The sequence below is a fragment of the Mugil cephalus genome, chromosome 13, assembly GCF_022458985.1.
Source record: "Mugil cephalus isolate CIBA_MC_2020 chromosome 13, CIBA_Mcephalus_1.1, whole genome shotgun sequence".
Classification (NCBI taxonomy): domain Eukaryota; kingdom Metazoa; phylum Chordata; class Actinopteri; order Mugiliformes; family Mugilidae; genus Mugil; species Mugil cephalus.
This window is the reverse complement of record NC_061782.1, coordinates 21,303,357-21,329,733: the sequence shown is the minus strand read 5'-3', so window position 1 is coordinate 21,329,733 and position 26,377 is coordinate 21,303,357. Positions and strand designations below refer to the sequence as shown.

At 46.0% G+C, this 26,377-nt stretch overlaps 1 protein-coding gene across 1 annotated transcript; it reads right to left on the bottom strand.

The window, feature by feature from the left end:
* Positions 1-1,485: 1,485 nt before the first annotated feature.
* LOC125018806 (sprouty-related, EVH1 domain-containing protein 2-like) lies at positions 1,486-25,947 on the bottom strand. Its single transcript, XM_047603172.1, has 6 exons — positions 25,348-25,947; positions 13,054-13,234; positions 12,809-12,977; positions 12,158-12,222; positions 5,746-5,904; positions 1,486-5,521 (listed from the first exon to the last, which is right to left on the bottom strand). The coding sequence occupies exons 1-6, from the start codon at positions 25,371-25,373 to the stop codon at positions 4,730-4,732; spliced, it is 1,392 nt and encodes a 463-aa protein (XP_047459128.1). The 5' UTR covers positions 25,374-25,947; the 3' UTR covers positions 1,486-4,729.
* Between the last annotated feature and the right edge of the window lie 430 nt (positions 25,948-26,377).

Sequence of the window (26,377 nt, the reverse complement as noted above, 5' to 3'; positions counted from 1 at the left end):
ATTCTTTGCTTTCAGTACTCACCTTGGGTGCTTCAGTACATTCAACTTGATGTTTGAAGGACTTGTATGACATAAAAAAAGCCTTTAGTTGTAACAGAATAGCCTAGTTCGTGGTTGCTTTTGAACAAAGTCTGACTCGATAAAACATTTTCCACAGGGTGGGAGTAGAGAGATGTTTCCCCCTCGCTGGACTTATGTGGTTTGCTTCAGGTGCAGGGTTTTAAACTCGAGTCAACTTAAAAAGTATGCTGAAGCAATTATCCCCCTTCCTTGCAAACTTCTAAGTTCAGCGCGGGTCAGTTTAGACCTGATGGGACAAACGCGGCACGTTGAAACGTTGTGAAAGTAAAGCCCGCTGGATAAAACGTAGAGTAAAATCCATCTTCATTAGGAGGAAAAAGTCAAACTCCTGCCTATCTTTGGACATGAGGCCGGGCCACCCATTCCTGTAAACTGCAGTGGGAAGTGAGCGCTGGCGCTCCGTGCACCCAGAGAGGGGCCACTCTGACCCCATTACACGAGCAGATATCTTAAATGTTTGCACATGTGGACTGCGATGCTGTTTGCAGCAGTTGAGCTGCTTAGCAGGCCCCCAAAAGCCCTCGGGGACCTTCCTTCTCTTCTCCTCTCCCCCCCCCCACCCCCCCCCACCCTCCCCTCTCTCGCGCTCCATCATTATCGCCCACATGCTTTTCCAGAGACATCCTGAGTGAAACAGCTCGACGTCCTCGATGGCTATCACATGTTCCCGCTGAGGAGGGAGGCGGCCGGGGAAAAAAAAAGACATCTTGAAGAGAATAAGACGGGGTGTGCTGGGTTTTTGGTGAAGCACTGTGACAAAGGAAAGACCTCGCGAAGCCATTTTTCTTTGTCTTACTCCGGTTTCTGCACGCAAAACTCTGCAACCAACTGTGCAGCCACTTTAAACTACGTGTTAAAGGCCGGCGTCTAGCGAAATCACTGGAATCGGGACGTGCTGGTCCCAAAATTAAATCTTTTCAGAATCCTTCTGCCTATATTGTTGTATAGTCAAGCAAAAGTTCAAAAGTTGGATGTTCCTCGGATGATGAGCCTTACTGGCATTGTATCCACTTGAACTTCGAGTAAAACTACTGCAACCGAAGCTAATATAACTCTTGCTGGACACAAACATGCTAGCGTGTCCGACGAAGGCCTCTGGCCTTTAGTTCACAGAGACACACATTTTTACTTAATTTTTCTCCTGCATATTAATTTGTTGTGAATGATTCTACTTTAATTCGTGTGCCGTTCCTTTAATGAGCTGATCTTTGATTTCATACACCGGTACCAAAACGGGGAGGAACATGGAGGCGAGCGATAAAGCGTGCGGGAAGAAAAGCTGTAGTTAATTACACACACATAAAACAACACATGGGCCTCTCTTTTTTTTCTCTCTCTCTCTCGACTGTAGATATGGGGAAGTGCGTTCAAAGCGAGACTAAAATTAAACAGCGGACTGGCGTGTGGTTTCACTGTTTTCTTTCATTTTATTGGAGGCGGAAGGTAAGACACACATTTCACTTTAGTTTTCTCACAGACCTGGCCACCCCTTCGGTATCTACAAAGTACTTCCTGTTCCTTCTCGAAAGCAAGAGCTACATCCATCGTACATGTTAGAAACAGTTATTTTAAAAAACAAAATAGAAATAAAAATGTACAACATACACTTGATATATATAATATAATTTTTGCTCTTTTTTTACAGAGGTAAAAATACTAAGCATTAAAAAAAAAATTGGGTCTAATTCAATACAGGGAGTCTTTAATCTTTCAATTTAAATACACGAGGAGATAAAGAGGATGCGTTCAGGCACTTGTTAATGGCTCTGACATGTGAGAAGACAAACACCGGACGAGACGGAGATAGAAGATTAAACGCCACGCTCACACACACACATGTACAAACACACTCTCTTTCCGATCTGATTGGCCCCGTCCCTGATAGATCGTCAAAAGGATCCGATTCTACTGGAAAGGTGTCAATATGTGATGGCATATTCAGATGATCCCAGTAGCTTTGGATCAAGGAGCAGGAGAGGGCATGTGGAAGGGATGTGGTCATAAACACACACACACACACACCAAGGACGTACAAACTGGTACACAGGACAGGATGTATGAAACAGATACAACCAGGGAAGGAAAAAGGACATCCTCAGGCATTCTGTAGTTCAACTACAGTAAGTGACATTTCCTTGGCAGAACAATCAGGGATGGTTTGTTTGTCTCCAGGATTTCAGATGTTTTTCACACTCCCGATCTTTTCCAGTGGGATCCTTCTGACGTCCTGCTTTGTTTTATTTTTAAAAAAGCTTGTTCCTGGTCACATCCCCGACGCCGCCATTACCTAAGCTTAAAGCACCTAAGCAGTTTTAGTGTTGTGCTGTCAACTGTGAGAGTGTGACCGGCCACCCGCCTGCCGTTTCTCACCTGAAAGCAGCAGACGCGGGCAGGCAGGCAGGCAGGCAGGCAGGCAGGCAGGTAGGACAGTGTGTTTTTACTCCACCGCCCGAGTTTGCACATCAGCACGCCCACCACGACCATGAATGAACAGGCTTTAACTGTTTCTTTATTCAGTCGCGCCGTTGTCAAGCATCTGACTCTGCTCTTTGTGCGTGTGATGATGTACCAAATCTGGCATGGAGGGAGAAAAATGCTGTAGGACTGAGGAGGGGAGCGCACGCCGGTCACATGTGGCTTCAGCGAGCCGTCTCTCATGTTGATCTTCAGCAACATAGTGTGGCCTTAAAGGAGCACTTGGAAACGTTTGGAGGGGTGCTCTCGGTAAATTCAGCTCCACGTAACAAGCGCAGACAGGGGGTAAAGGCAAGCCTGGGTCTGTTCAAAATGAAACGGCTTCAATAATTTAAAGATTACATCTCATTTGGATAATGAGCGGAGACTCGCACAACCTTCAGTAAAACTTCTTCATTTTACACTTTGGTTTTTGCACAATTTAAACCTGGAATATATGAACATTTTTGCTAGCGAGCTTCAGAGCCGCTGAAGGGCGGGTTTTATTAAATTTTGACAGAGCCAGATTTGCTGTCTCCAATGCGTCTCCAGTGTTTATGCTAGGCTAAGCTAACCCCATCTGCGCTAGTTTCATGTGCAGCAGTGTTAAGTTTCAAATCTAACTAGGTGGATTTTCTTAAAATTAAAAATAATTTAGAATGTTGGTAGAAAAAAAGATGACTTAGCTGTGATTTGATTGATTTTATTTATCATTTAGAAATGATTTTTGACACGTCCAGTGTCATTGTGGCCATGCGATGAGTCTTCTAAGGAGGAGGTTTGAAATGATTCCGAACACAGATCTCAACTAATCTGATGAATTAAAGCATTAGTCGGGCTTTTACTGTCGCACATACGTGACCGGTGTGTCCTGGAGAACTGCGATAGCTCAAAGAGGGGGAGGTGATTGTACGTCGCAGGCGAACTACGCTTAACCAGAACCTTTTTAAGAGTTCTTTTTCATTTTTATTACAAAAATAGTTTAAAAGAGTACACGGTGAGGGCTGATTGCTTGGGAAGCCGTAACCACGCTTTTAACTATAGCAGACATCTTCAGGGGGACGGGTCAAGTCGGGAGCAGGACTCCATATTTTAAGGCAATGCAGGCACCAATTTCAACTGTGTCCGTCAGGCTTTTCGGTCCTCGGCGGGACGCAGAATGTTGGCAGAGGTTTCCGCAAAGATCGGAGCCTTAAAATCTCACGCTGCTTCAAGTGTATGTGACGTAAAAGGAGCCAATAATCTGACTGGGATTCTAAGACTCGAAGGGTTCCTGGTTTAGGTGATTTTTGAATTTTTTTTTTTCTAGGCACTGTTTGAAATCACGTGAAAGGAGCGGGGAGACGGATGCTTGAGACTTGAGGCACCGTCTCGTTCTGTGAGCGAATCACGACCCAGCACCCCGTTTTGCTGCTGGTAGATCAATTCAGTGAGAAAATAAATAGGATAAAAACATGAATCTTTGGGATATCAGGGAAAAAAAAAAAAAAAAGATTAAGATGAGTACCGCGTTTGTTTCGGCGAACAAACAAGATGTTGGAGTCGGAGAGCTATGTGGACTATATACACGAGCTTTACTATGAGCCGCAGCACGGACAACACGAAGGCCTCGGCGCGCATCGTAAGCATGCACAAACACCATCCACGCACGCACACTCGCACACACGCGCAAAGATGTGTAGTGTCTGATTTCTCTTGTAGCTGGAGTTGAGCGGGCCTGATATTGGAATAGAATATAAACAAAATGGCCACGCTAACATCGAAGGAAGGAAAAAAAAAAACAGAACCAAGAAACAATTCAAGTTCTTTGACGCCGAGTCAGTGTACAAATATAACAATATAAAGTACCTGCATATGTGATACATGACATATAGGTCAGTTATAAAAAAAGGCCCCCTGAAAAAGAGTGCTCTCTCACTAGAAACAGAGCATGAAATGGCCACGTGGAGAGCTGAGAGAACTGTCTGCCATAAGGGGGAGCTTATCTTCCCAGGCCGTTCAGAAAATGCAACAGCTTTTTTTTTTTTGGCTTATTTCAGTGTCTGGAATTTGTAGAGAAACCCAGAGAAACCAAGGCAAGAGAGTGAGCAGCCATGACCACTTGTCCCTTCTGTGTGTTTCCCCATCCTTCCCTTTCCCTGTGCTTGCGTTGGGTATAGGTTTGTTCCTCTGAGAGGCCTCCAAGCACAGCTGCTCAGCTCAGGGCCTTGTGTCGGCCTCCGCAGCAGCCGCATGTCAGCCCCGCCCGGTGGCAAGTGTGGAGAGGCGGGTAGAGGCAGAGGCAGGGCGCCACCAGAGACAAGCCGATTAGAGCTAACCAGCGCGTGCCGCACCGGCCTCCCCCGCTGCCCTCTCCCCCGTCACAGGAGCAGGGGTCTGAGTAGTCCCCCTCGGGGTCGGACATGCAGTGGTAGAGCATGGTGTCTGCCAGCCACATGCAGCTGACCCGCCGGATGCACGCCCGCACGGGGTCTGGAGCATCCTGGCACCGCCCTCTCCGGTTGTCTGAGACGTAAAAGGCCTCGCCGCAGTGCTCGCACTGTGCGCGCTCCATCCCGTCGTCCTTCCTCCCCTTCCCACCGTTGGTGGACGGGGAGGAGCTCGGGAGAAAGGAGCGGGGCTGGGACGAGACCACGGGGGAGAAGCCGTGGCGAAAGGAGGAGCCGCCGCCGTGGCCCTTACTGGTCAAGGGTCCGAGGGCGGGGTCAGAGTTTGAGGGCGACAGGGGCGGTGCCAGCGGGTAGGTGTAGTCGTGCTTCTGCGCCTCCGTCTTGGAGAAGTGGACGTAGGACTCGGACTCGTCCATTTGGATGAATTTGTCCCGCACGGTGGCGTGGCGGTAGTCCTCGTAGCCGGTGAGCCAGGGCCGGTCCGAATGGCGTCCATAGTGGCGCTCTGTGGTTCGCTCCCAGCTGCGCTCCCGGGGGTTGATGCGGACGATTTCCTCATCCTCGAAGGTGACGTGGCGGGGAATCCGAGACAACGGCTGAGGAGGAGAAAAAAAAACAACAAAAAAAACAGAATGAAACTCAAACACCGCTGGCAGCAATCAACGCATATGTTCCAGGTGAACAATAAACGCTTCATTTAAAACGAATTTAAAAACCTCTCCAGAAAAATGTTCAGTGTAATCAACAGGGGAAATATGTAAACCTCATCCTTCACTCTTTTGACATGGCTGCGTGGTACAACCAGATGTGCCCGTCTCACCTGGTCCAAGTAGTAGTGGTCTGAGAGCCGGTAGGGGTCGTGGAGGTCGAGGCGATGTCCCAGCATGCCCTTGTGTCTCTGCGGAAGGGGCGAGGAGTCGAGCGGCTGCAGAGAGCTCTCCAGTTTCTGGGAGGAGTTGGATGAGCTGTCTGTGGTGTTCTGAGGGGACAAACAAACACAGGATGCGGACTGAAAGGCTGCTTTCTGATTGGACATGCCAAACAAATAGCTAGGCCGAGAGGACACCATGATTGGACAAACAAAAACAGGATGCGTCGGAAAAGCACTGATTGGAAAAACAGGAAACGCGAGCGATGTTTTTCAAGCCTCTTGATGCACGTCTGGATGGCCACGGGCGAGGGTGACTTTTTGGGACATCGGCGCTGCAGGAACCTACATTTAGAAATGAACTAGCCACTTACGTTGCTAGCTTCCATTTTCGAGAATTGATACTGTTACGGTCTTCATCTGCCCCATCGACGCGTGATGGACAAAACATTGGGAGCACCTCCGTATATGACATTAGAATTTAATTTAACGCCACCCCCCAAAACATAGTCAAATGGTTTCAGCATTCGGCTGTATTAACTGGGCCTCTTTATAGCGCCAAAGTGACATCTTTACCTTTCCTGTGAACACTTAACCCAAAACATGACCCGTCGGTTGTAAAGTGGAAACATCCTTTCACAGTAATAGGAAGGATTTTTCTCGCTCGAGATAAAGTCTGCGGCGCAGCTCGATACGAGGCCTCTATTTTCCTGCGCAGACAGCGTCCAAACCATCACCTTCTTTGGCCTCTCCCCAACCTGTCTTCCTCCCCTCAATCGCACTTTCTCCACATTCCACCTTTCCTTCTCCCTTCTCCCTGCGTGTGTGTGAACAGTATCCTGTCCCCTTTCCGCTAAAGGCTGTCAGGGCTCCAATCCAACTCAAACCTTGGCCAGACACAAGACGGTCAGGCCGCTGCCGTGCAGCGCTCAGCAGAGACGGATTTTAGACAGGCACACCTGGGGGTCAGCCCTGGTGGACGTCAGCTGACAGGCAGGCCAGGACCCCTCTTGTCTCATCAAGTCATCATGGTAATATGAATGGATATGGAGGATACAGTCTAGATGTGCTCGGCACAGTGATTAGAGTGCAGGTGTTTTTCTGTGAGAACACTTTATTAATAAGTAGAAAATTCTAATTGGGTGTCTGAGCACAAGCTTGCTCTCTGCATTTTCATCTTTCAGTACTATATTGTTTGTCCCAACAGCTTGTTTAGCCATTGCAGATTTTTTTCCCCCTTGATCATCTTCTGCCAACAGTCTGCAACAGCTGTGAGATCTCTGCGCTTCCCTTTTCCCCCATTGTGCTGATGTGATTTCATATCGCGAAAAAAAAAAAAAAAAAAAAAACACTGGACAAGCACAAAACAGATGAGATGAGTTGGAATCCAGCTACTCAAATGCTCCCAGTTCTCTTCGGTGCTTGTTGGAGACACTCAGAGGTGGGTGGCTGTACGAGTGGATTAGAGGGGTTGGCTATAAATGGTGGCACCTCCTGGACACTTGTTGTAGTGGAGCACGATCAGTAACCAATCATTTTGTGGGGGGGTCAAGTTGGTCTTTCTTTGTTTTTTGTAAATTAAAGAGGAACATGGACCTCAACTTGTAGTTCCTGGAATGGCCACTTGAGGCCGACTCCAGAAGGAGAGTCCATCTTTACAAGCCAGTTACATAAAACCAGTTTAATCTCTAAAGCTTATTTCTCCATTCCTGACAACAGCATAATGCATGCGTTACGCATAATGAAGAGCAATGGTGCTTAAAGTGACAGATGGATGCCCTAGCTGTCTGCCTCGACTCCACGTCTTTGAATGTTTTGGAATCCACCAGGAGTTCAGAGGCGTCCAGAGCTCGTATGGAAGTTCCAAGACGCCACACTGAGCTTCAAAACAACTCTGCAGGAATCCTACAGGTGACGTCACAGAGGGTTCATCCATCTTCGCATCACTCACGTCATTGCTCTGAGATGAAATTTCGTGTCCATCCAGCAGACGTTTAGGCATTTCACTCCAAACCACAAACATCGACCTCATGGCGACTCCGAAGGAAAATCCGAGGATCACCAAAGTCATTAGGAGTTTTCTTTAAATGTCTTTTCGCAATCTAATGCCAATCAACCAGATGTTGAGCACGGTCCAACCTACAATCAGTCTAAGCACAGCATTTTTTTTGTTGCAGTATGGTTCATTTGCAGGTAACGTATCAGCCCCAGGATTTCTACCGATCTCCTTCCAAAAGTTTCTAAAAATTCAGCCAACATCTGGCTCTCCAACAAACCTAAAACCAATGCAAAAGTTTATTTGCCAGAGTTATATGACCCACATCTGGTGTCTGTCTGTCTGTCTGCTGAAGTTCTCCCCGTTATATCCTGCTCCCCACATGGATACCGCCATGCTGAGAATTTCCCCCAGCTTTCTTACAAAGCCCTCAGAGCAGCCGGCCAAAAATAACATAACATGCTGCCTCCACTCCGGGTCCCGCCCCCCTGGAGAAGCCATTATTGGAGGGGAGGAGCCAATACGGTTTTAAAACCAGTCCGACTCTGGCCTCCATGGCTGCAACTAATTCAAAACACAGACCAGACTTTCTGCAGTGAGCCGAAACTGCACAAGAGGACGGGGAGACAAAGGAGGAGTTGAGGGGGAGAGGTTATATTTCGGGACATCCTCTCTCTATATATTCCGGCCCAAGGCTGGACAGAGGGCATTTCAAGTTATTTTCTGACACAAAACATGTCCCAAGTCAAAGCCCGGGAGGATTCATCCTTCAACGGGCCTGTCTCGCTCTCCTGGGATGAGCCCAGAATTGCCTCAATAGCGTTCACTCCCTCCTGTTGTGAATGAACCAAAATAAAGACGGAGAACGGAGACGTGCTGAAGGGAGGGACAGAGGAAGGGTTGGGTTAATTTAGGTTTGGTGTACGAGGAATAATTTAGGGAAGTATGTCCATCCTGGATGTCTCTCTGCCCCCCTTCACCAGCCCCTCCAGCCATCCTCCCCTGTCCCCTCCAAAGGCTGTAAATCTGCTGCAGCATTTCCCCCTGTCCACGACTGCCTGCCTCGCAAACTCTGCCGCCACCGCCGCTAACTTTAGGAAAGGTCATTAACACAGGCTGAGAGGAACACAAGCGGTGCTGAACCCATCAATGTATCACGCCGCTATTAACCTATAATTTTAGAGTCACAGCTGTTAAATTTTTCTGTCTGGTGGTTATTCAAAGGTCTCAGTAGGAAAGGTGGGGGACTTGTTGAGAGTCTTGTGCCACTCTGTTTGTTTTCAAGACATCATACGCTAAAAATAAGGGTGGCATTTTTTTCCCCCCCAAACGGTTACACAAAACCGTGTGGATGAGAAATTAGGATAGCCAGGTAAAAGAAAGCAGCGATGCCAAAGCAGGACCCCAGACGAAGCAGAGGTTGTCAAGGAAAGTGTAAATTCAGACCTGTATTCAGTCATAAATCAAGGAGGATGCTGAAGCTGACAGTTTAAAATACCACGGCTGACCTTTACAGTGTCTGTATCTTTAAAGACACGCCGAGTCCACAGTCGGCGGTTTACACGTGTCGGGCCATAGATGGGTGTCTGAGGCCTTATTTTTTGCGGCGTGTCCTGCATCGCCGGTACCAGACGGACTTCTGTCAACAGCTTGTCAGCTGATTCAGCACTGGCAGAGGAACGAGGCGGTCGGACAGACCACTGTGATTGGTGGATCAGCTTAGAGAACCAGCGCACGAGAAGAGAAACGAAGTGACAGAAGTTCTGTTCTCATCTGAAAATTCAAATCCACAAATATTTTCACAACAACATGATCATCTAGAATGAATAAGGCGTAGACCAAGTGATCAGCGTGATTCGGGAGAGGCCGGCATTGCTACTGCGCTACAGTTTGTAGCTCTTCCTAGCGTCCGAGCCTCCCAGAACACAGGCTCCAGCCTCCTGCTGGTAACATGACTAATTTCCAAGGGGCAGAACATACGACCAGGTGGCCTGGTGGTGTGTTCAAGTGCAAATTTATGGCCCAGATATAAGCAAACTGAGATGCTGTGACGGCAGTTGTTTAATGATGATGACGTCCGACTGAACCCGATATCGATCTGAGGTTGAAAGACCCGGCTTTTCCTCCGTTTACCTCGTTACGGACCGCTCGCTGAGCTCATGCACAGATTGTACTGGGCTTTTTTAAATAAATGCCATTTAAAAATATAAAACTCAAAACCAGATTTGCTCCTTTGTTGGAACCGGCTTCCTCTTATACAGGGGATCTATCTGAGAGAGGTCTGTGACGGGCTATTTGCTGCGACGCATCGCACACAGAGTGAATTCTGTTATTTAGCCTACCCACAATGGTACTGAAGTCAACTAACCACAAATTGCAGCCTCCAATCACAATTGAAACTACAACTGAATCAATTGTCCAAACAGTTACACATTGTAACCATCAAAGTGGCGCGGTCATTAACGTCAGAGCTGTTTTGGTGGGCTATATTAATTAAGTTCTGTATACATTTAAACAGTGCACAGGCGCAGACAACGCGCTGGTAACTGCTCTGTACGCATATGTCCGCTGGCTGTTAGCTGTAATCTTGTGGCGTGTTGAAGTGCAAATTTCAAAAGGCAGACATGAGGCAATGCCCAATCTGTCCTCAGTCTGTCTTTGTTGGTGTGAGAAGGACTCACAGCGCGAACAGGGTGAGCGTTGTGCTTGAAAAAGTTTATATTGGGCTGCAAGGGAAATGGAAATACCGAGGCTATTTTGTTTTGATGCTTTGAGGAGTTTTAACTGAACGGCATGTGAATTTTTTTAAGCAACAATAGCCAGAAATTGGTTTGGATTTGTTGTCCTGAAAGCCTCTATGTTCCTGAAAACCCGCTGCTCTATTTCAGGGATTGCTCCACCCTCTGACAGTGCTGTGCCGTGGGCCCCCCTCCCTCTCCTCTGCTCCCCCTCATGTGTTTGTATGCGTCTCTGTGGTGGCTGTACACTCCCAGCAGAGAACCTATTAGTCTTGGCCCTTACAGACAGCTCGAGTCAAAGATGAACCACGAGGCACTTCCTCTCGTAAATCACCGGCCCTGCACTAAGCTGGGAAACAGCTGCTAGCTGCTAGTTTGGTGGCTGCTCTCCTTTTCAACCAAAAGAAGGTGGGGGAGTGTGTGTTGAGTGGGGGTCACCAGGAGAGAGGGAGCTGGTGGGATACAGGAAGTGACCTGGTGACCCTGCCTGCTGGTCTTGGTGTCAGATTACAGAGCAGGGGGGAGGAGGGGGTTCTCTATGCTAACGCGAGGTAGAGACGTGCATTTCATGTACTGCGGCAGGTATACGCAACGGCAGGCGTCCTAGGAGCAGTCCCGAGCTGATACTTTTTGTAAGTCTGTTTTGGACACAGATGGAATAGCAGGAAAGTAGATCAATGTCGCTCCAGGGCAATTCCATTTCAATGATGAATCCTGAGGGTGTTTAGATGCAGTTTGACTGCCAGGACAGGGCTGCAGCAGTCAACAAAACATTGAGAGCAAAAACGAAGGCCCGCGTTAAAACTACGCTGGAGGCTGCGGCAGAAGGGGCGTGTTGTTTAAAGTACTGGATAGACATGAAATCGGATCCAGGAAGTCCAGTTTGAGTGTGTTTAAAGGCTTATCAGATACCAAAACACTGCACAACAGTTTACAGCACACAGACAGGACTTCACAACTCCAGAAAGTTATCACTGCAGCAGCAAGTATTTTATCTTTTTTGTAATGCTCAGAAATACGGCATGCACTTTGTTAAGTAATCTAGCAGAAATGCACACTTTGCTGCTGCACTCAGATTTTCTACAGTTTAGCTAATCGTGATTGTGACAAAGTCTCTAAAACAGTTCAATCGTAACTCACAGAGATATGAACTACTGGAAAGCCTTAATACTCATGAATCACTCGTTATGGCCCCTTGTGTTTTTTTTTAAGGCACGGCTGTTTTTGCTGCGCGAAGGCGTTTCATAGTCATCACCTATTAACTGAGCCTTCAAATAACATCCCAATGGAGCCCATCGAGAGTTGATATGAAACAGTCATCCCTAGGTGTGAGCTGGGGACGTGGAAGGAAGTTGGTTCTGCTTTTTGCTTTCCACTGTGTCGCAACCATGTAAAATTTATAATCGAGAGTTTGCCACTTTTTTTTTTACGATAAAACTTTAATGATCTACCTGGATGTCACAGGAGGAGGAGCTTAAAAAAAATCCTGATCAATTACGTGCACTGTCAAAAAACCCAGTGTTATCTCGTCAGTAGATGTTTTCCTCAATCACACTGAATGGGGAGGAAGCCACTGTTGATGTAAACAAACAAGACGTAGTTTCACAGTGAATGAATGTAGGGAGCTTACAGTGAAGACGTCGTCGTCACCCAGCTCGCCCTCATTCTGGAGTGCTGTAGAGGACGTTGTGGAGCCTGTAGAGGGGGAAACGGGAGTCACATTTAGCTCTCTGAACCACCTGTAATCACCGCTCCCGGTCAAGCACACCTCAAGTCATCCTTTCTGGTGCAGTTGGTGTAGAAATCATCACTTTACATGTGACAGGTGTCGTTTTTCAAGTTGTACCCGCACAGCAACTGTGCAACCCTTTAGAACTATAAGGCACTATACGTGTCGTTGGCCTAATAACACAAGTGCCCAAGTCAATTGTGTTTTTTGGAAAAGCAGAAAAACACAATTTCTAGCAAGCACATTTTTAGTGATATTGATACTGTTACGGTCAGTTATGCTATTGGGCTAACAATATCTTACTTCAAGGTCCTATCCTGTTCCCTATCAAAACTTTATACTATTTGAAAATCTACTTCAAGAATCCGCAAACCAGGACTAACCGGTTATACCCGTGGATTGGGTTACGTTCCAGACTCCTCAGCACCTACTACCGAGTATCTCATTCATGAATTAATTGGACGCCCTTGCGTTTATGTGTGACATTTCTATAACCCCTCCAACAACACATGGAAAGACATGAACAGTGGCGCAGGAATAATAATGACACACCTTCAGCCAGGTCCTCTATCGCTTTCCGTACCCCCCTGTCGAAAGCTCTGGCGTCTGCTGGACTCTGAAAGGACAGGCCGCACCTCCTGTCCTCCACTTTCCAATGGTGAAACGTGGGCGTCGCTATGGTGTACACCAGATTCTTCCTCAGCGGACAATCCAGGATCACCTGAGTAAAACAACGACTGTCATTTTTGATCCCCGTTTTTTTTTTCTTCATGCTTTTCCTAATGTTTGTGCTTTACCTGTTTGTCCCGAAGCCGCTCGCCACGGATGAGGAACTGCGAGTTGCTGGGCGCCAACTCCGTTGGCACGAGGCGGCACACCCCCACCCTGCTCAGAGCTCCCCCATCCTGAGCCAACCAGCCACCGCTCGAGTCGTCCCGCGTCATCACCACCGCTTTCACACGCACGATGTAGCTGTCACTGGACGGGAAGGAAGACAGGGGAGTTATTAGAACGACGGCTGCAATAAAGAGTCGGAACAGTTTCAAACCGCGTGTGTGAGAAGACCAACAATAAAACTCCAAAATGTACCATTTAAATATTTTAGGCAATCTCCAATTGATGGAGAGCCGCATGTTTTAGAATATAAAGCTCTCAATGTGTAAAAAGATGTAAAAACTTATTTTTTTAAAAGCTAAAGATACCATTTGTGCAAATTTATGTATATAAAATCACATCATTGTACCACGTCTATTAGAACCAGCAATAAAATCTCGTAAGTGTTGTAAGTGTAACAAAAGTGTTGTTGTGTTTTAGAATGAGTCACTAGAATGCGTAAATGTTGCACCTGGTTTTCCAAGTAACACAACTTCAACATACTTTATATCAATAGTCTTTCATCTCTTCACCTCGAGTGCATTCTAACCTGAAGGTGGCTTACACTTCATGAATTGAACATTTTTTTTGACTTGATCTTAAAACAAATCTATCGGAAGTCATCATCAGAACGTCTCGGGGGAACAACCACTTCCTTCTGTAGTAAAACCAAAGACATGATAAGATGATATCAGGTGTGCAAACTGAAAAGAATGTTAACTTGTGTGAAATTCATGCAATGCAATAACGGTGATAATCTCAACAACGTAAAAACTATTCAGACATTTAAAAAAAAAACTTCCTCAGGCAGGGGCTAACGTTCTGCGCAACTTCTACATGTTAAAACTGAGCATCCTCTAAACTTCAGTGTGAGTTAATGCCACAGCAGTTTATTATAGAGCTGGATTCACACTCTGGCAGACTGTCTGAGGGCGTCGCAAGTCACGACTTTGCCTGGTCCTCACTGTGCTGAAGTGGGAGGTGTTGCACCGGGATAAGTCAGCATGAAAACACACAAACTCTCATGTATATGAAGCTCGCCGTTACATTCTTCTAAAAACTTCCTCGAGACGAGGCGACCATTACATGAGCAGAAAGGCCAGGCTACTCTCGCTCTAGAGTTTTAAAGCGTTAATATCTGTTAATATGAGAATTTATTACAAATATTAACCATCAGGGACAGTGTGTGTAGTTAATGACAGGGCTCTGATCTTCTAATTTAACTAATCAAGACAAGACACAATTCACTATTACAGCCTATAATAAATACACTATTAATGAAGGTTGGAATGAATTTATTTTCAGACACATCCCTCTTTTTGTTCTTATATCACACATCAGTTATGTTTGGAAGAGACGGATCAATAAAGTTTTATCGATCAAGAATAAATCACATCGCCGCAGTCATTTCACAAACTATTTTATTCCAACTTTATGGACTGTATGTATTTTCCTCAATGGGTCCTGAAGATTACTTGTAGGAAAAAAGAAAGAGACCATTTTGTTTTGACAACATCATTTTAAAGAACATTTCTCTCTTCCTGTATGCGTCGCCACAGTTGCTCTAATCTTAGAAGACCCTTATCGTGACCACATGAATGGGGAAATTAGTCATTTTAAAAAAAATCAAATAAGCTATGAATAAATGACAGAAATAAGGAACTGAGATCAATGACTATAAGGACTAATTTAGACATTTTTGAATCTTACAATGTAGATTTTGGATTGTTGATGGAACCTAACTTGGCTTTTTTCAAACTAATTCTGACCGCTTTCATATTAAATCACACTTTCCGGGCTCATTAAGCCGATACATCGGCGTCACGGACAAAAAAAACAATCCTAGGAAAATATTATTTAAAAATATTCAAATTCTCATGTAACAATTGCAGTGTCATCCTAAATATTCTGCCCTGCTCGGGTTCAAGGAGTTACTCATGTATGACGCAGCACTACATTAACTGGTGAGCAGAGGCTCATCTGCACGTCGTTCAGACGAGACGACTGTGCATTGGAGCCGTGGTCAGACACGCATCACGCAAGCTGACAGATAATACAGCTACAGTTTAGTCTATATAGCAGCACCAAACAATACACGACAAAAAGGGGACAATGCGCTGGAGGCTGAATGGTAAAATACAAGGCATTCTCAAGCATTAGCGTGACAGCCACCACCCTCACAGGGACACAATGAGCACGGTCGCAATCCACATGAATGATCTGACAATAACAGGATGTACTTCTGTGTATTCCATCGACGCTGCCATGTTTGTGTGTGTGAGGGGGAGAGAGAGAGAGAGAGAGAGAGAGAAACATGAAATAGAGAGAGGTGGAGGGAGGGAGGTTGTGTGGGAGTGAATGAGAGAGGTGTTGTTATATAATTAGTTTACAGACAGTCCCAAGGATTTGATGTACACACACACACACACAGGCGCACACACACACGTACACACACACACACACACAGGTGGCAAAACTGGTTCACCAGCTCCCACCCACACACATTCATAAAAGCGACTGAATGACAGATCGACGTACTGGGTGACAGCAGACAAACAGTCCAAACAGAAAAAGCAACCACAGATTCACCCACAATGGGTTCTGCTTTTGCGGAAAGCACACTTCACTATCTAATCAGACTTTTCCATTCAGAGATTAAAGGTTTGGACACTAAATTGAGACACTAAGGATTCAGTATCCTTACTCCTAAAAGTCAGTGCGTTTTGATTGTTTAAAATTACTAGTTAATTCCAATGATGTTCTGTGCAGTTGCTAGCTTTTCCGGCTTAAGTTTGTTTTGTTTTTTTACGTGAGGGTCCAATCCACGCAGAGCTCACGTTGCAGCCGTCACGAGCGGCCCGTTGCTGTCGAGTCGGCATCTCTCTGTAATTAAGCAGCACTTGCACTGGCTGCTCCTGTCGGAGTCGGAGCCAATACGTGTTGAACAAGTTGCTTTGAATGGAATACGGCGGCGCAGAAAAGATGTCAGAGTAGACACAGGAGGCACAGGGAGGGACACAGTTCTGTGCTTGTCTGGGGACATGTATTTATGTCCCATCGCAGTTGGGTGTCAACGGTCACGATGTGTAGTAACATTTCTGGGGAGAATATGGGGCGCAGGCCTCTTAATTTCACTTTCGCTACAGTTTGTTTCCACTATGGTTGTAGTTTCTCTTTGCTTCAAATGTCTTTGTGTGATTGAAACAACTGAATAAATATTGATTCTGAGCAGGGTTGTAGACCAGCTAACGCTTTGTACTGGTGAATATGGAGTTCTTTGAATGACACAGCAATCGCGCTAGCTTAAACACAAGATAATATCTTAAATGAAGGCTAGATGCTCCGGCATATTTATTACAGTTTCTGTGTTATTTCAGTCCAGTTGGATTATTTCTGCCTTCCCAGCAGCTCTGAAAGTTTTATTTTAAAAGTACCACAGCGGTTCAGAATGACTCAAGCACATGTATGACACATTCACATACAGAACCACACATCCAGGCCACCCACATACAGAAATAACACCAGATTCTGTGCTAAATAAGCACATGTGCTTTAAGACACACGATACCAGCTATCAGCTCTCTGGGATGAACTTGTCACATTTTGGGCTGTCTTCTGACCCATGTTTAGAGCCCCGTCTGCCGACAGGCCCTGTAATCTGTGGTTGGAACACACAGACGGCCACAACCAATAGCAATGTGCTACTTTAATACACTCGGGAGTGACCACACATTCATGCGCAAATACACACACACACACACATTTGGGAACTGTGAATCTAATTTTGACCACACGAATGTTGCACGAGGTACGGTTGCTGAAAAAGGGACTGTGACGTCAACCTCACATACTGTACACAATCTTCACCTCACACACACTTTTTAGTCAAATATTAGACAACCCTATTGTTTCGTTTGAAGGTAAAGAGCTCCAAGTTGTTTACCGTGATCATTTGCTCAGACTCCATGACATCGCCTGCTGCACGCACTTTCCAACGTCTCTTTTAGGTGGGAAAGGGATGCCCGGGGCTGGGTCAGAGAGCTGAGTCATGACTCGGCTTAGGAGGGAGATGGGGGTGAAATCAACACCTCGCCGATAAGCAGAGGGCAGGCGATTCGTGCCTCGTCTCATTTAATACGAGCCGTCGGGTCAAAGGTGCAGGGCGTGTCTGACTTCTGCTTCGTAAGGGTGGCAGTATACTGCAGCTGTGGGCCGGTCGCTTTTGTTTGACTTGCAAGTACAGCGCGTATCGTGCCAATCATTCACGGCAACACTTTCAACAAGCTTGTATGCAAACATGCCAACAGTTTCACTAAGACTGCAGCAGCCGTTAGCTTCTCTTTAACCCACAGACATAAAAGAGAGTAGCTGGAACGCGGGTGCTCTAAGGCCATGTTCACATACAGAACACCGGTGTACATTTTCCACGGGAGGAAAGTGTGCATGAACATCTTATGCTAGTTGAATCTGACTTTCTTTTGCCATTTGAATTAGTGGAAAATATGCTATAAACAGAAAACTGAGTATTAGCTCTCTTTTGGGCTCCACCAAGGCCCAGAGAAAAATACCTATCACTATGATCAGTAGCAGATTTAAAAAAACAAAAACAAAAAAAAAAACCCAGTGACAAAAATTACAGTTCCTAACATGCCGTTGTGGTGCTGGCTCCTGAGTTGATCCTCAATGACTCCATATTGAAATGCCCAACTTTACGGCAGGAAATAAACATGTCCGGGGCCTGGTTTTGGTCTCCGTGGCTAATTCAAGACTTAGCCTTAGCCTCAATTTTCTGTTTCCGCTCCAGTCACGCGCCACCTCTTTGCCCATTCTTAACTGGCACGGAGTAAGGTGGCGGCGGATGACACCCATGCTGCTCTTCAGGAATCCTAAGGGTGATTCATTCATCTTAACATCAATGACCATGGTCCATTTTATTGTTGGCTCCTCTCGGGCACAGCACAGACGGTTTTAGTGCTTTGTTTCAAACAAAACTAGAGTGGAAGAGTAGTTAAGTAAAACACAACAATATAGTAGGGCTTCATAGTTGTTTGTGGCATTGTCATAAAAAAAACTATGACATAAAGCCCTATCACACGCCTCCAGATACCTCGCAATTATCCAGTGGCATTGTGTCCATGTGGTTCAGATAAGGCAGGATAAAGCTGAATATCCCATGGACAAAGTTCTAAGTATAAGGCAAAAGGACCATGTGGAATATTTATTTATCTTGGCTGTAATGTCAAAGAAATCCAAGAAAATTGGAGAGGAATTAAACGTTCGTTTGCTGCATTAGCTCAAATCCTCCGCTTTGAAAATGAGGAACAAATCATTCTGTCATGCAGGTCGTCTTGTTTTGTGTGCTCATTCTATACTTTTTATTTCTATGCCCGGTCCACACCTTGTAAACAAGTGATCATAATGAGGAAATGAGCTGTGGGTGGAGGACACACCTGTGCTCGTGCTAGTGCACAGTCATTGTTATTTGTCCTTTTTTGGATTTATTCCACATCCTGCCTGTATTTACTGTCAACCCCCCAGTAAATTATAAGTGGACTTTTTAAATGCATACTTTCAGAGCTTGCACTGTTAAGCTGTACACAGAGGTAGTCTGTGCGGAATAATATTGCAATAAAACAGTAAAGAGCGCTGGGAAGCGGGCTGACTATCAGGTCTGGAATCCAGCTCATGTGTGACAGATAAAAGGGCCAGCGAGGGCAGCCCAGCCATACACGATAAGGCTGGCCATACTTCCTCTGATAAGGAATGGCTGGCCACACCTTGGCCTCGTCGACAAAAGACGCACACCCACTTCTATATACTGTATGTCTCAACACACGGCACATGCTCTGTCTGCCCCGCAACCAGGAAGTGACTGAGGGACCCTCCACAACCACGATCATTTCATTATTGGTTTCTGATGCGCCGAACGCTGACAGAGTTTCGCAGCATGAGCCGACACTCTCTGTGCAGGGAACAAGCGGTTGATTAAAAGATTGAGCATTTGCTGATTCTCTCTATTCCGCATCACAGTTAATTTGACACCGCTGTGTTCTTTCACTGTTGCTCTTAGTAAGCACATGCAATGCCTCGGTTTAGGGCAGGCCGCGTTTGGAAGGGCGTCTGCCGTCAGTCTGCACTTTTATTGATGGTTAAATAGTAAGAAATAACTTCCTTCTTTTAAACGCAGTTGAAAGAGAAGAGCAAAACCTTTGGATTTGAGGAGGAGAGGCATTTAATATTCCATGTGTGTTATGATCTTAGAAGCTTTTATGGAGATCTTGTTAACGTCCGCTTTGAATCGGTTGTAGAGGAGGAACGAGAAGGAGGAGCTGACAAAAAAGAGAGGGCAAAAAAGTATATAAAAAAAAAGTCGCTCCCGATTGTGAAGCTGAAAACAAACACATAAAACATACAAACGTAAGCTGGTGCAGTGCATACTGTGGTGAGAATTAACCAACAATGTTGTTCTTTCCAGCTCGTTTAAAGACCAGGAGGGGGGGAGCGAGGGAGAGGCGGGGTGAAGAGAGTTCATTCACAACTATTGACGGTGGAGGCTCCTGAGGGGAAGTTCGATCGGCTTTCTGTCAATCAGCTGTAGTTATGTGGAACGCTCACATGTTTGGGCAGCAGACTCGTGCTGCTGCTGCTGGTGTGAAAGACTGCAAGTGTGTCAGTTGACATGAGAGAGGTCACTAACGCGCAGAGGTGTGTTAACGCATAACATCCCACACTCCAGTAACCAATCAGAATGTGAGGTCAGACCTATGGATGATTATTAAATGCTTCGGGGGCAGGAAAACAAATGTGGCTTGGAAGCGTCCTCAAGATTACACCGTAGAGGAAAATGTCCATCAATCAAAGGCGAATGCTATAAATAAAGTGAAGGCTCACACATGGACAACAAAACTGGAATAGTGCAATGTTACTCAAGAAGCCAAAGTAACTTCGCAGCCCCTTCACCGAAACGTGAACTTTGCTGAAATTAAGCTGATTGGTACTAAACCTCTTCGAGGCGAATGAAAAACCAATCAAGACCCTCTATAATGCCTCACATCCTCTTATGCTTTGATAGACTTACAGCTCTGGATCAACTGGAAGTGACGGAGGGAGGGCTTTCTAATCCCCCTCTCCATCTACGATGGCCGCGTGTCAAACATGTCATATGTGATCAGGTAGCCTTCGTTTACATGAACTGTCAAATGTTAATGGTTTATCTTGTAATTGGGCGGCCTGTGGTCCAGCTTCAGGGCACCAAACCAACTGAAAATTATTTGCATATTGAACACTAGGAAGCCTGTTCTCTCAGGGCTTTCCTTGTCTAAATATGTTGATACATTTCACCGCTACACATGATGGACTGCAGTGTTTCAAGATGCTACACGTGGCTACTTTTAAACAGCCCGCAGTCTTTCTGTAATGTGTTTGTGGGAACACTACTACATTAACATTAACACAAATTATTGAGAATCTATGTTTCGACTAAATGCATTTGTGATAATTCTTCATGATTTGAAGTTGCATATAATTAAATGAACCTGATAAACCAGGACAGGAGGAGGCACCAAACTGATGGCCACTCATTCGTGACCCTAACCCAGAAGTCAAACCAACTCCCCTGCCTTTTTTGAAGAAGAAAGTTGGTCTGAAACCCTTCCAGTGGGAAATAATTTGTGCGGACTTTATCGGGTGACCAGCTGAGCTGGTGTGAAAGATATTCATGCTGAAATTAATGAAGTCCCGTCTATTCCTGCCATTTACAGATTTAAATTTTGAATGACGTGTACAGACGACTGCCATATGCTGGTATGGAAAATTGTGTCCTCCCACGCAGGTGCTGACGTTGGCTGTAGTTTTTGTACTTAGGTATTCAGGTGCAACGTTGTGGTCCAAACACAGACAACGTGAGTTGATGCTACAGTTAGCCTACGCTCTGGCAGTGTTTGGCTACACTTGTTTATGACGGTGTTAAGCGGGTATATAAAAAACAAACTCCATGAACTTTCAATTGCGTCCTCCTTAATTCCAATATGTGAAAGCTGACAATATGGAAGAAAATCTAAATTATAAAATCTACCTGCTTGATAACTCCTCATTTCTTTTCAGACGGATCTAAAAGAATAACCACCTGTAATAACACAGCATGGTATTATTAGTGTACCGATGCGCGTGCACTTCTTGTATGCAAAACACATGTATTGATTTAAGCTAAATCATTATGTGGTTACTGAAGAAATCAAAGTTCACAGAGTTCGTTCGTCGACGAGTTTTCAGTATCCAGCCCGAGCCGATCGTTGTATGCATGGTGTGACGAGGGAAAAACACACACAGTGAAGTGAATGAAAACTCAAGCTATTATAATCTTGGTCATCCAGTCAGCTGATGAGCAGAGATTAGTAAAAAAACAGGCAAACAATCCGGGCCCATTGTTTGGTCTCCCGATATAAACAGCCCAGGCCATTATATAAAGGCTCCGGATAGCAACCAGTGATGAGCTGCTCTGTAAAACACAGGAAACACTGTGAAAAAGGATCTGTTCCACATGATGTGCCTGTTTGTGAGTGGAGAGGGGGAGTACAGAGACAGAGAGAGGGGGAAAAATGCCAAGGGTCTGCAAAGGAAGTTCATCTGTGGACATGCTTCTAAAATCATGTAGCGCTAATTGACTGTGCATCCACATCTATTTATATTTCTCTAGATGCTATATACGCTCTGAAAGACAGCTGCTGTGATTACAACAATACCGGCAATGTTGTACTTCTTTCTTATTTGTGGTCACCGACATGTTTGGGCCTTTTTCTGTTTGACATGTGATCGTTTGACCTAAAACGCAGCACAAAAAGATACGCTACGCTGCTAAATATGGCCCCCATGCCTCCATCTTCCCATACGTTGTTGCGTTTATGAACGGGAGCCATCTGTCTTTCGGTGCGATTACAGTGGAGCGTCCGATCTCAGGCACCAGACACGGCTCAGACACGGTTTTACTTTTCCAGGGATCAATCTTCCCACATAAACGCGCAACTAACCCTTGAGTACAGCACACTGAGGGCCTCCGGCTGTGTGCTGCATTGTGGGAAATGGAGTAAATCGCAAAATGGGAGACCAGATGAGAGGAAAAAAGAGCAGCCTCAACTAATATGTACATCTCTAACACTGTCAGAAGGAATGCTGTGTCATTTTGTGAATGGATGGTTCTGAATCCATACTACAGGCAACTGTTGGTAGAGAAATACTTATATATTATTTATATATATGTGATGTGAGATATCAGTCAACCATGTGGAAACACTGGTATGACTGTCTCCTGTAATTTTTAGGCAGGTTTATTCATCTCTTTTAAACGGACACAGTCATTTTTCCCCCACTTCTTTCAGTGTGCTTACACAACAGTAAAGGTACAGATTAGATTGACTTTCTACATAAACATACATAAGAGGCTCCTGGTCATTATGCTAGCTCAGCATCATTTCGGGGACGAGTTTTGTCACTGCCTTGAAATTTCGCAGCCGTCAGGTTCATTACGGCCTCAATATCAAATGCTGCTAACGTATAATGATGCATGTGTGAGGAACAGAACAGTCCTGCCGAGGGAACATGCAGACCTGCTAACTCCTCGCTGCTGCGTTTGCCAGTCGATGAGCGCTTTTTTATCCGGGGGATGGATTATATTTCGATGCTACGTTGACCTTAGCTGAATGTCACCGGGCATCTCTCCTGCCCGATACCGACCGAGCACGCGTTGACCCTGCAACAGCTCACACCAGATCGATACATCCTTTCCCCGTGCTGCAGCGCTCCGTGGAGGAGGAGGAGGGGGGGGGGGGGGGGGCTTTTGTGGAAGGGATAAGTGACAAGAGTGGAAAAGCACATCGTCCAGTGGCTAGCTGCGTCCTAGTTCGGGACACGTAGCCAACAAAACAGGCATAAGCACGTCGCACCCCGATGGTGGAATCAAATCAGCCTTCCACAGAACAGATGAGGTCTTAAACGTGGGCGTGTGACTCAATCCAAGAAATCCAAACTCTAAGACATGCAGTGAACGTACGAAGAAGTCAGAGGGTTAGTACTACACTGCCACCGAACATGGCACAAAAGGTATAAAGGTGTGCCTTTTATTTCCTCGCCCTGCCTTAATCCTAGAGCTGGTTTTATTCTTGATAAGGACTGTCTGATAACGGCACACAGGGTATTTCCTTCCAGTAATAAGGCCGATGAACTCTTCTGCATGCGTGGTATCAAAAACGGGCTCTAGTGTGCAAAAAAAATGTTGTAAACTGAACGACTACTTCACTGCAGTTAAAGAGACTTCAACAGTAATGCAGGTCAATGCAAAACCCGTCAGGACTAGCCAAGTGTAACGGAGACAGGATGTAACAGACCAAATGAATGCTTTTGAGTCTTAAAAGTGTCTTTTAGCATTATATTAACCAAAGGTTTGTGGAAAATGACTAAACTTAATATGGGTGGTAATCAACACAAAAGATGCAACACATTTTCCTATTAAGCTTTTACACATGCTACAAAATTCACCTTTATCCTCCTACGTATGTTTTCGAGTGCGGCTGTTTGATGGTTACCAAACTTATTTATCAACTTATTTTTCACAAATATCCTGCCAAATATTTGATCAGAACACAAGGTGAGGCTTCTTTTGCTAAGTGAAAGTCAATCAACCGTGGGTCTTTTGAGAGCTTCGTGGGCGGGGTCCAGAGTGTGCACATCACGCCATTAGAAAAGAAAACGGTTTATCAGAAACATGACTCAGAAGAAGGCCATAAAGATAAAGACGCAAGTAGGAGCAGGGGTGAATGTGGGAACCGCTCCTGTGGCTTTAGTAGGAGTGATTCTGGTCGACCAGACCGGGGGTAGCTCCAGTCGCCGTGTACCGGCTCTGTTTAAACAACAGTGGGACCGACGCATGGCTTCTGAGAGCAGAGTGCGGCCAGCAGGCATGAATGGGGACGCGCTGAAGGTTAGAGGGCTTTTATGAATGAGCCGGCGTCACGCCACCGCAGCGCAAACATCCCCTCCGGTGCCCTTCGCCCTTCCACCTCCGCGGACAGATCTGCAAGGCAGGCATTCCCACCGAGCACAGCCCCCTGTAGACTGACAGAGACCAGAGGAGCCGACTGCTGTAATGGAGTTATAAAAATACAAACGGGGAGCCAGACATTTAAATGGCGTGCACGTAGTGGCAACGGCTCGTCCTGAAACCACCAAATAACATTATAACCTCACGTGTTTCTTTTACAAGTCTACTCATGTTTGCGCTCCTCTGTCTTACTGATGTTAAACCATTTCAGATCCGTCCTCACGATAAGACAAATTAGAAGCTTCGAGCGCTTCCACACAGGCCCACGGGTGCCATATAAACAGGTCTGTGGGCCTACACGCCGAGCCGCTTCGTACAAGCTACAGACGCAAAAACTCGATCCACGGCCCCCGGTCAGACAGAGACGCGTAGACGCGATCATACGAGAAACGAGTCGCTGAGAAACAGACGCGTATTTTTCTCAGGGCAAGCCGTCGTTTACGATCGGTATTTCTTTTTTTTTATGAATGGAGCGCGGTAGGCTATGCAAATGAGGGCGATTGAGAAAGAGATGGCGGATGAGGCATATCGGATATCTCATATCCTGTGAGACTTCCCCCTTCGGTTGGAAGCAAACACACAGACGTGACCGAATAACGAGGCGAAAATGCCTCCGCGAACGCCTTCGGGTTTCTTTTTTCTTCTCGCTTTTGTCGGCAACAAAAGGTGCGTGCGCTCGCTGCTGCTGTTTGTGTATTTATAAAAGGTGTAACTTCTGGGCGTGTTTGAGTTTCTAAGTTACGCTGCAACAGGGCCTGCTCTCTCGCTTCAGATCCTTTCAGAAAATGTTTCCGATCCACCCACGCTTATTCCCCTCCTCCTCCTCCCACTCCTCGTCTTTCTCTCTCTTGCCTTCTCAAGTCTACACCAAGGTGGGGGCCCGAAAAAGCCCCTCTTCTACAGCACTGTCAATGCATCGCTTCACAGCAGCATCAAACACCAAATCTAATCAAGTGGATAACATTAAAATAATCCCAAACACAGGCTACGCGAAGAGCAGCTTTGCAGGGAGAGTTTAAGGCTGCACATTCCACCAAGTTGCCCCAATCACCTCCAACTTGTAGGCACAGGGGAAAGCGAAAAATGAGACAGGCGGACAGAGAAATCTTTAAGGCATAGTACTCACTCGTTTGGGTGTGTTTCTTCTATCATTTTCTCGTTTCACCTCAGGTAATGGACCGCGGCGGTTGCATACTTTTCGCTCGTCATTCTTTCACCGCGGCTCCTCCGATTCCGTCTCCAATTCCGCATAAATCCCCCCTGCGCCTTTGTGCGAGTGTCGGCTCTTTGGCTTGCCTTCGACTGGCTGCGCCTCCGTCTTCTTTTTCCTCAATTTTCCCTCTTCCTCTCCCACCCGAAGGAGCCAATATTTTTCTTCTGGATCGCGGACGTCTCCCTTTTCTATAACTACAATACCCCCATCACCTTCAGAAGATAACGTAGCCTACACGGACAATTTAGTAGCCGAATCTTCTCTCTCTCTCACCCCCCCTCCTCCCCAAACACACACACTCACTCACGCACACACACGGACACACAACGCACACGCTCCGTTTTTAAGTCCTAAGGCGCATGTTTTCACCGACGACTCCGGTTCCAGTTGTGCGTAAAAAGCGCGTCGTCGCTGTTGTTACCGAGGGGTGGCCCCGCTAGAGCCCCATCTCTATCTACTCCATGTTGGATTGCAGGCGGCCGAACTGTTCCAACGACGCCGGGGGAGGGAGGGTGGAGGGAGAGAGAGAGAGAGCGAGCAAGAGAGAAGGAGGGAGGGAGAGGGGGGGGGTGCAGGGCGGAAGCGGTGACGTCGGTCTACATTTTGGTGGAGGGCCCACGATGGCGTAGGGGCCCTTGATAAATGCAACCCCCCACCTTTCCTTTCCCCGGATCCTTGATTTCAAATCCGGATATGTCACCTTTGTTCTCATGTGGAAATCCTACACGTTTCTATTGGGGCATTAACGATATTCCATAGGGAATGAATAACAAGAGTGTGATGTCGCCTAACGTGCCTCTATAAAAGCATTATAGACTATTTATCCGGTTTCTACAGCCTGTGGCATGCACAGATATAAAGTTTGTGGCCAGGACTTTTTTTTTTTTTTTTTTACCCATTTGAAAAAATTGACCAGTAATTTAGGATTGAAGAGCAACAAAAA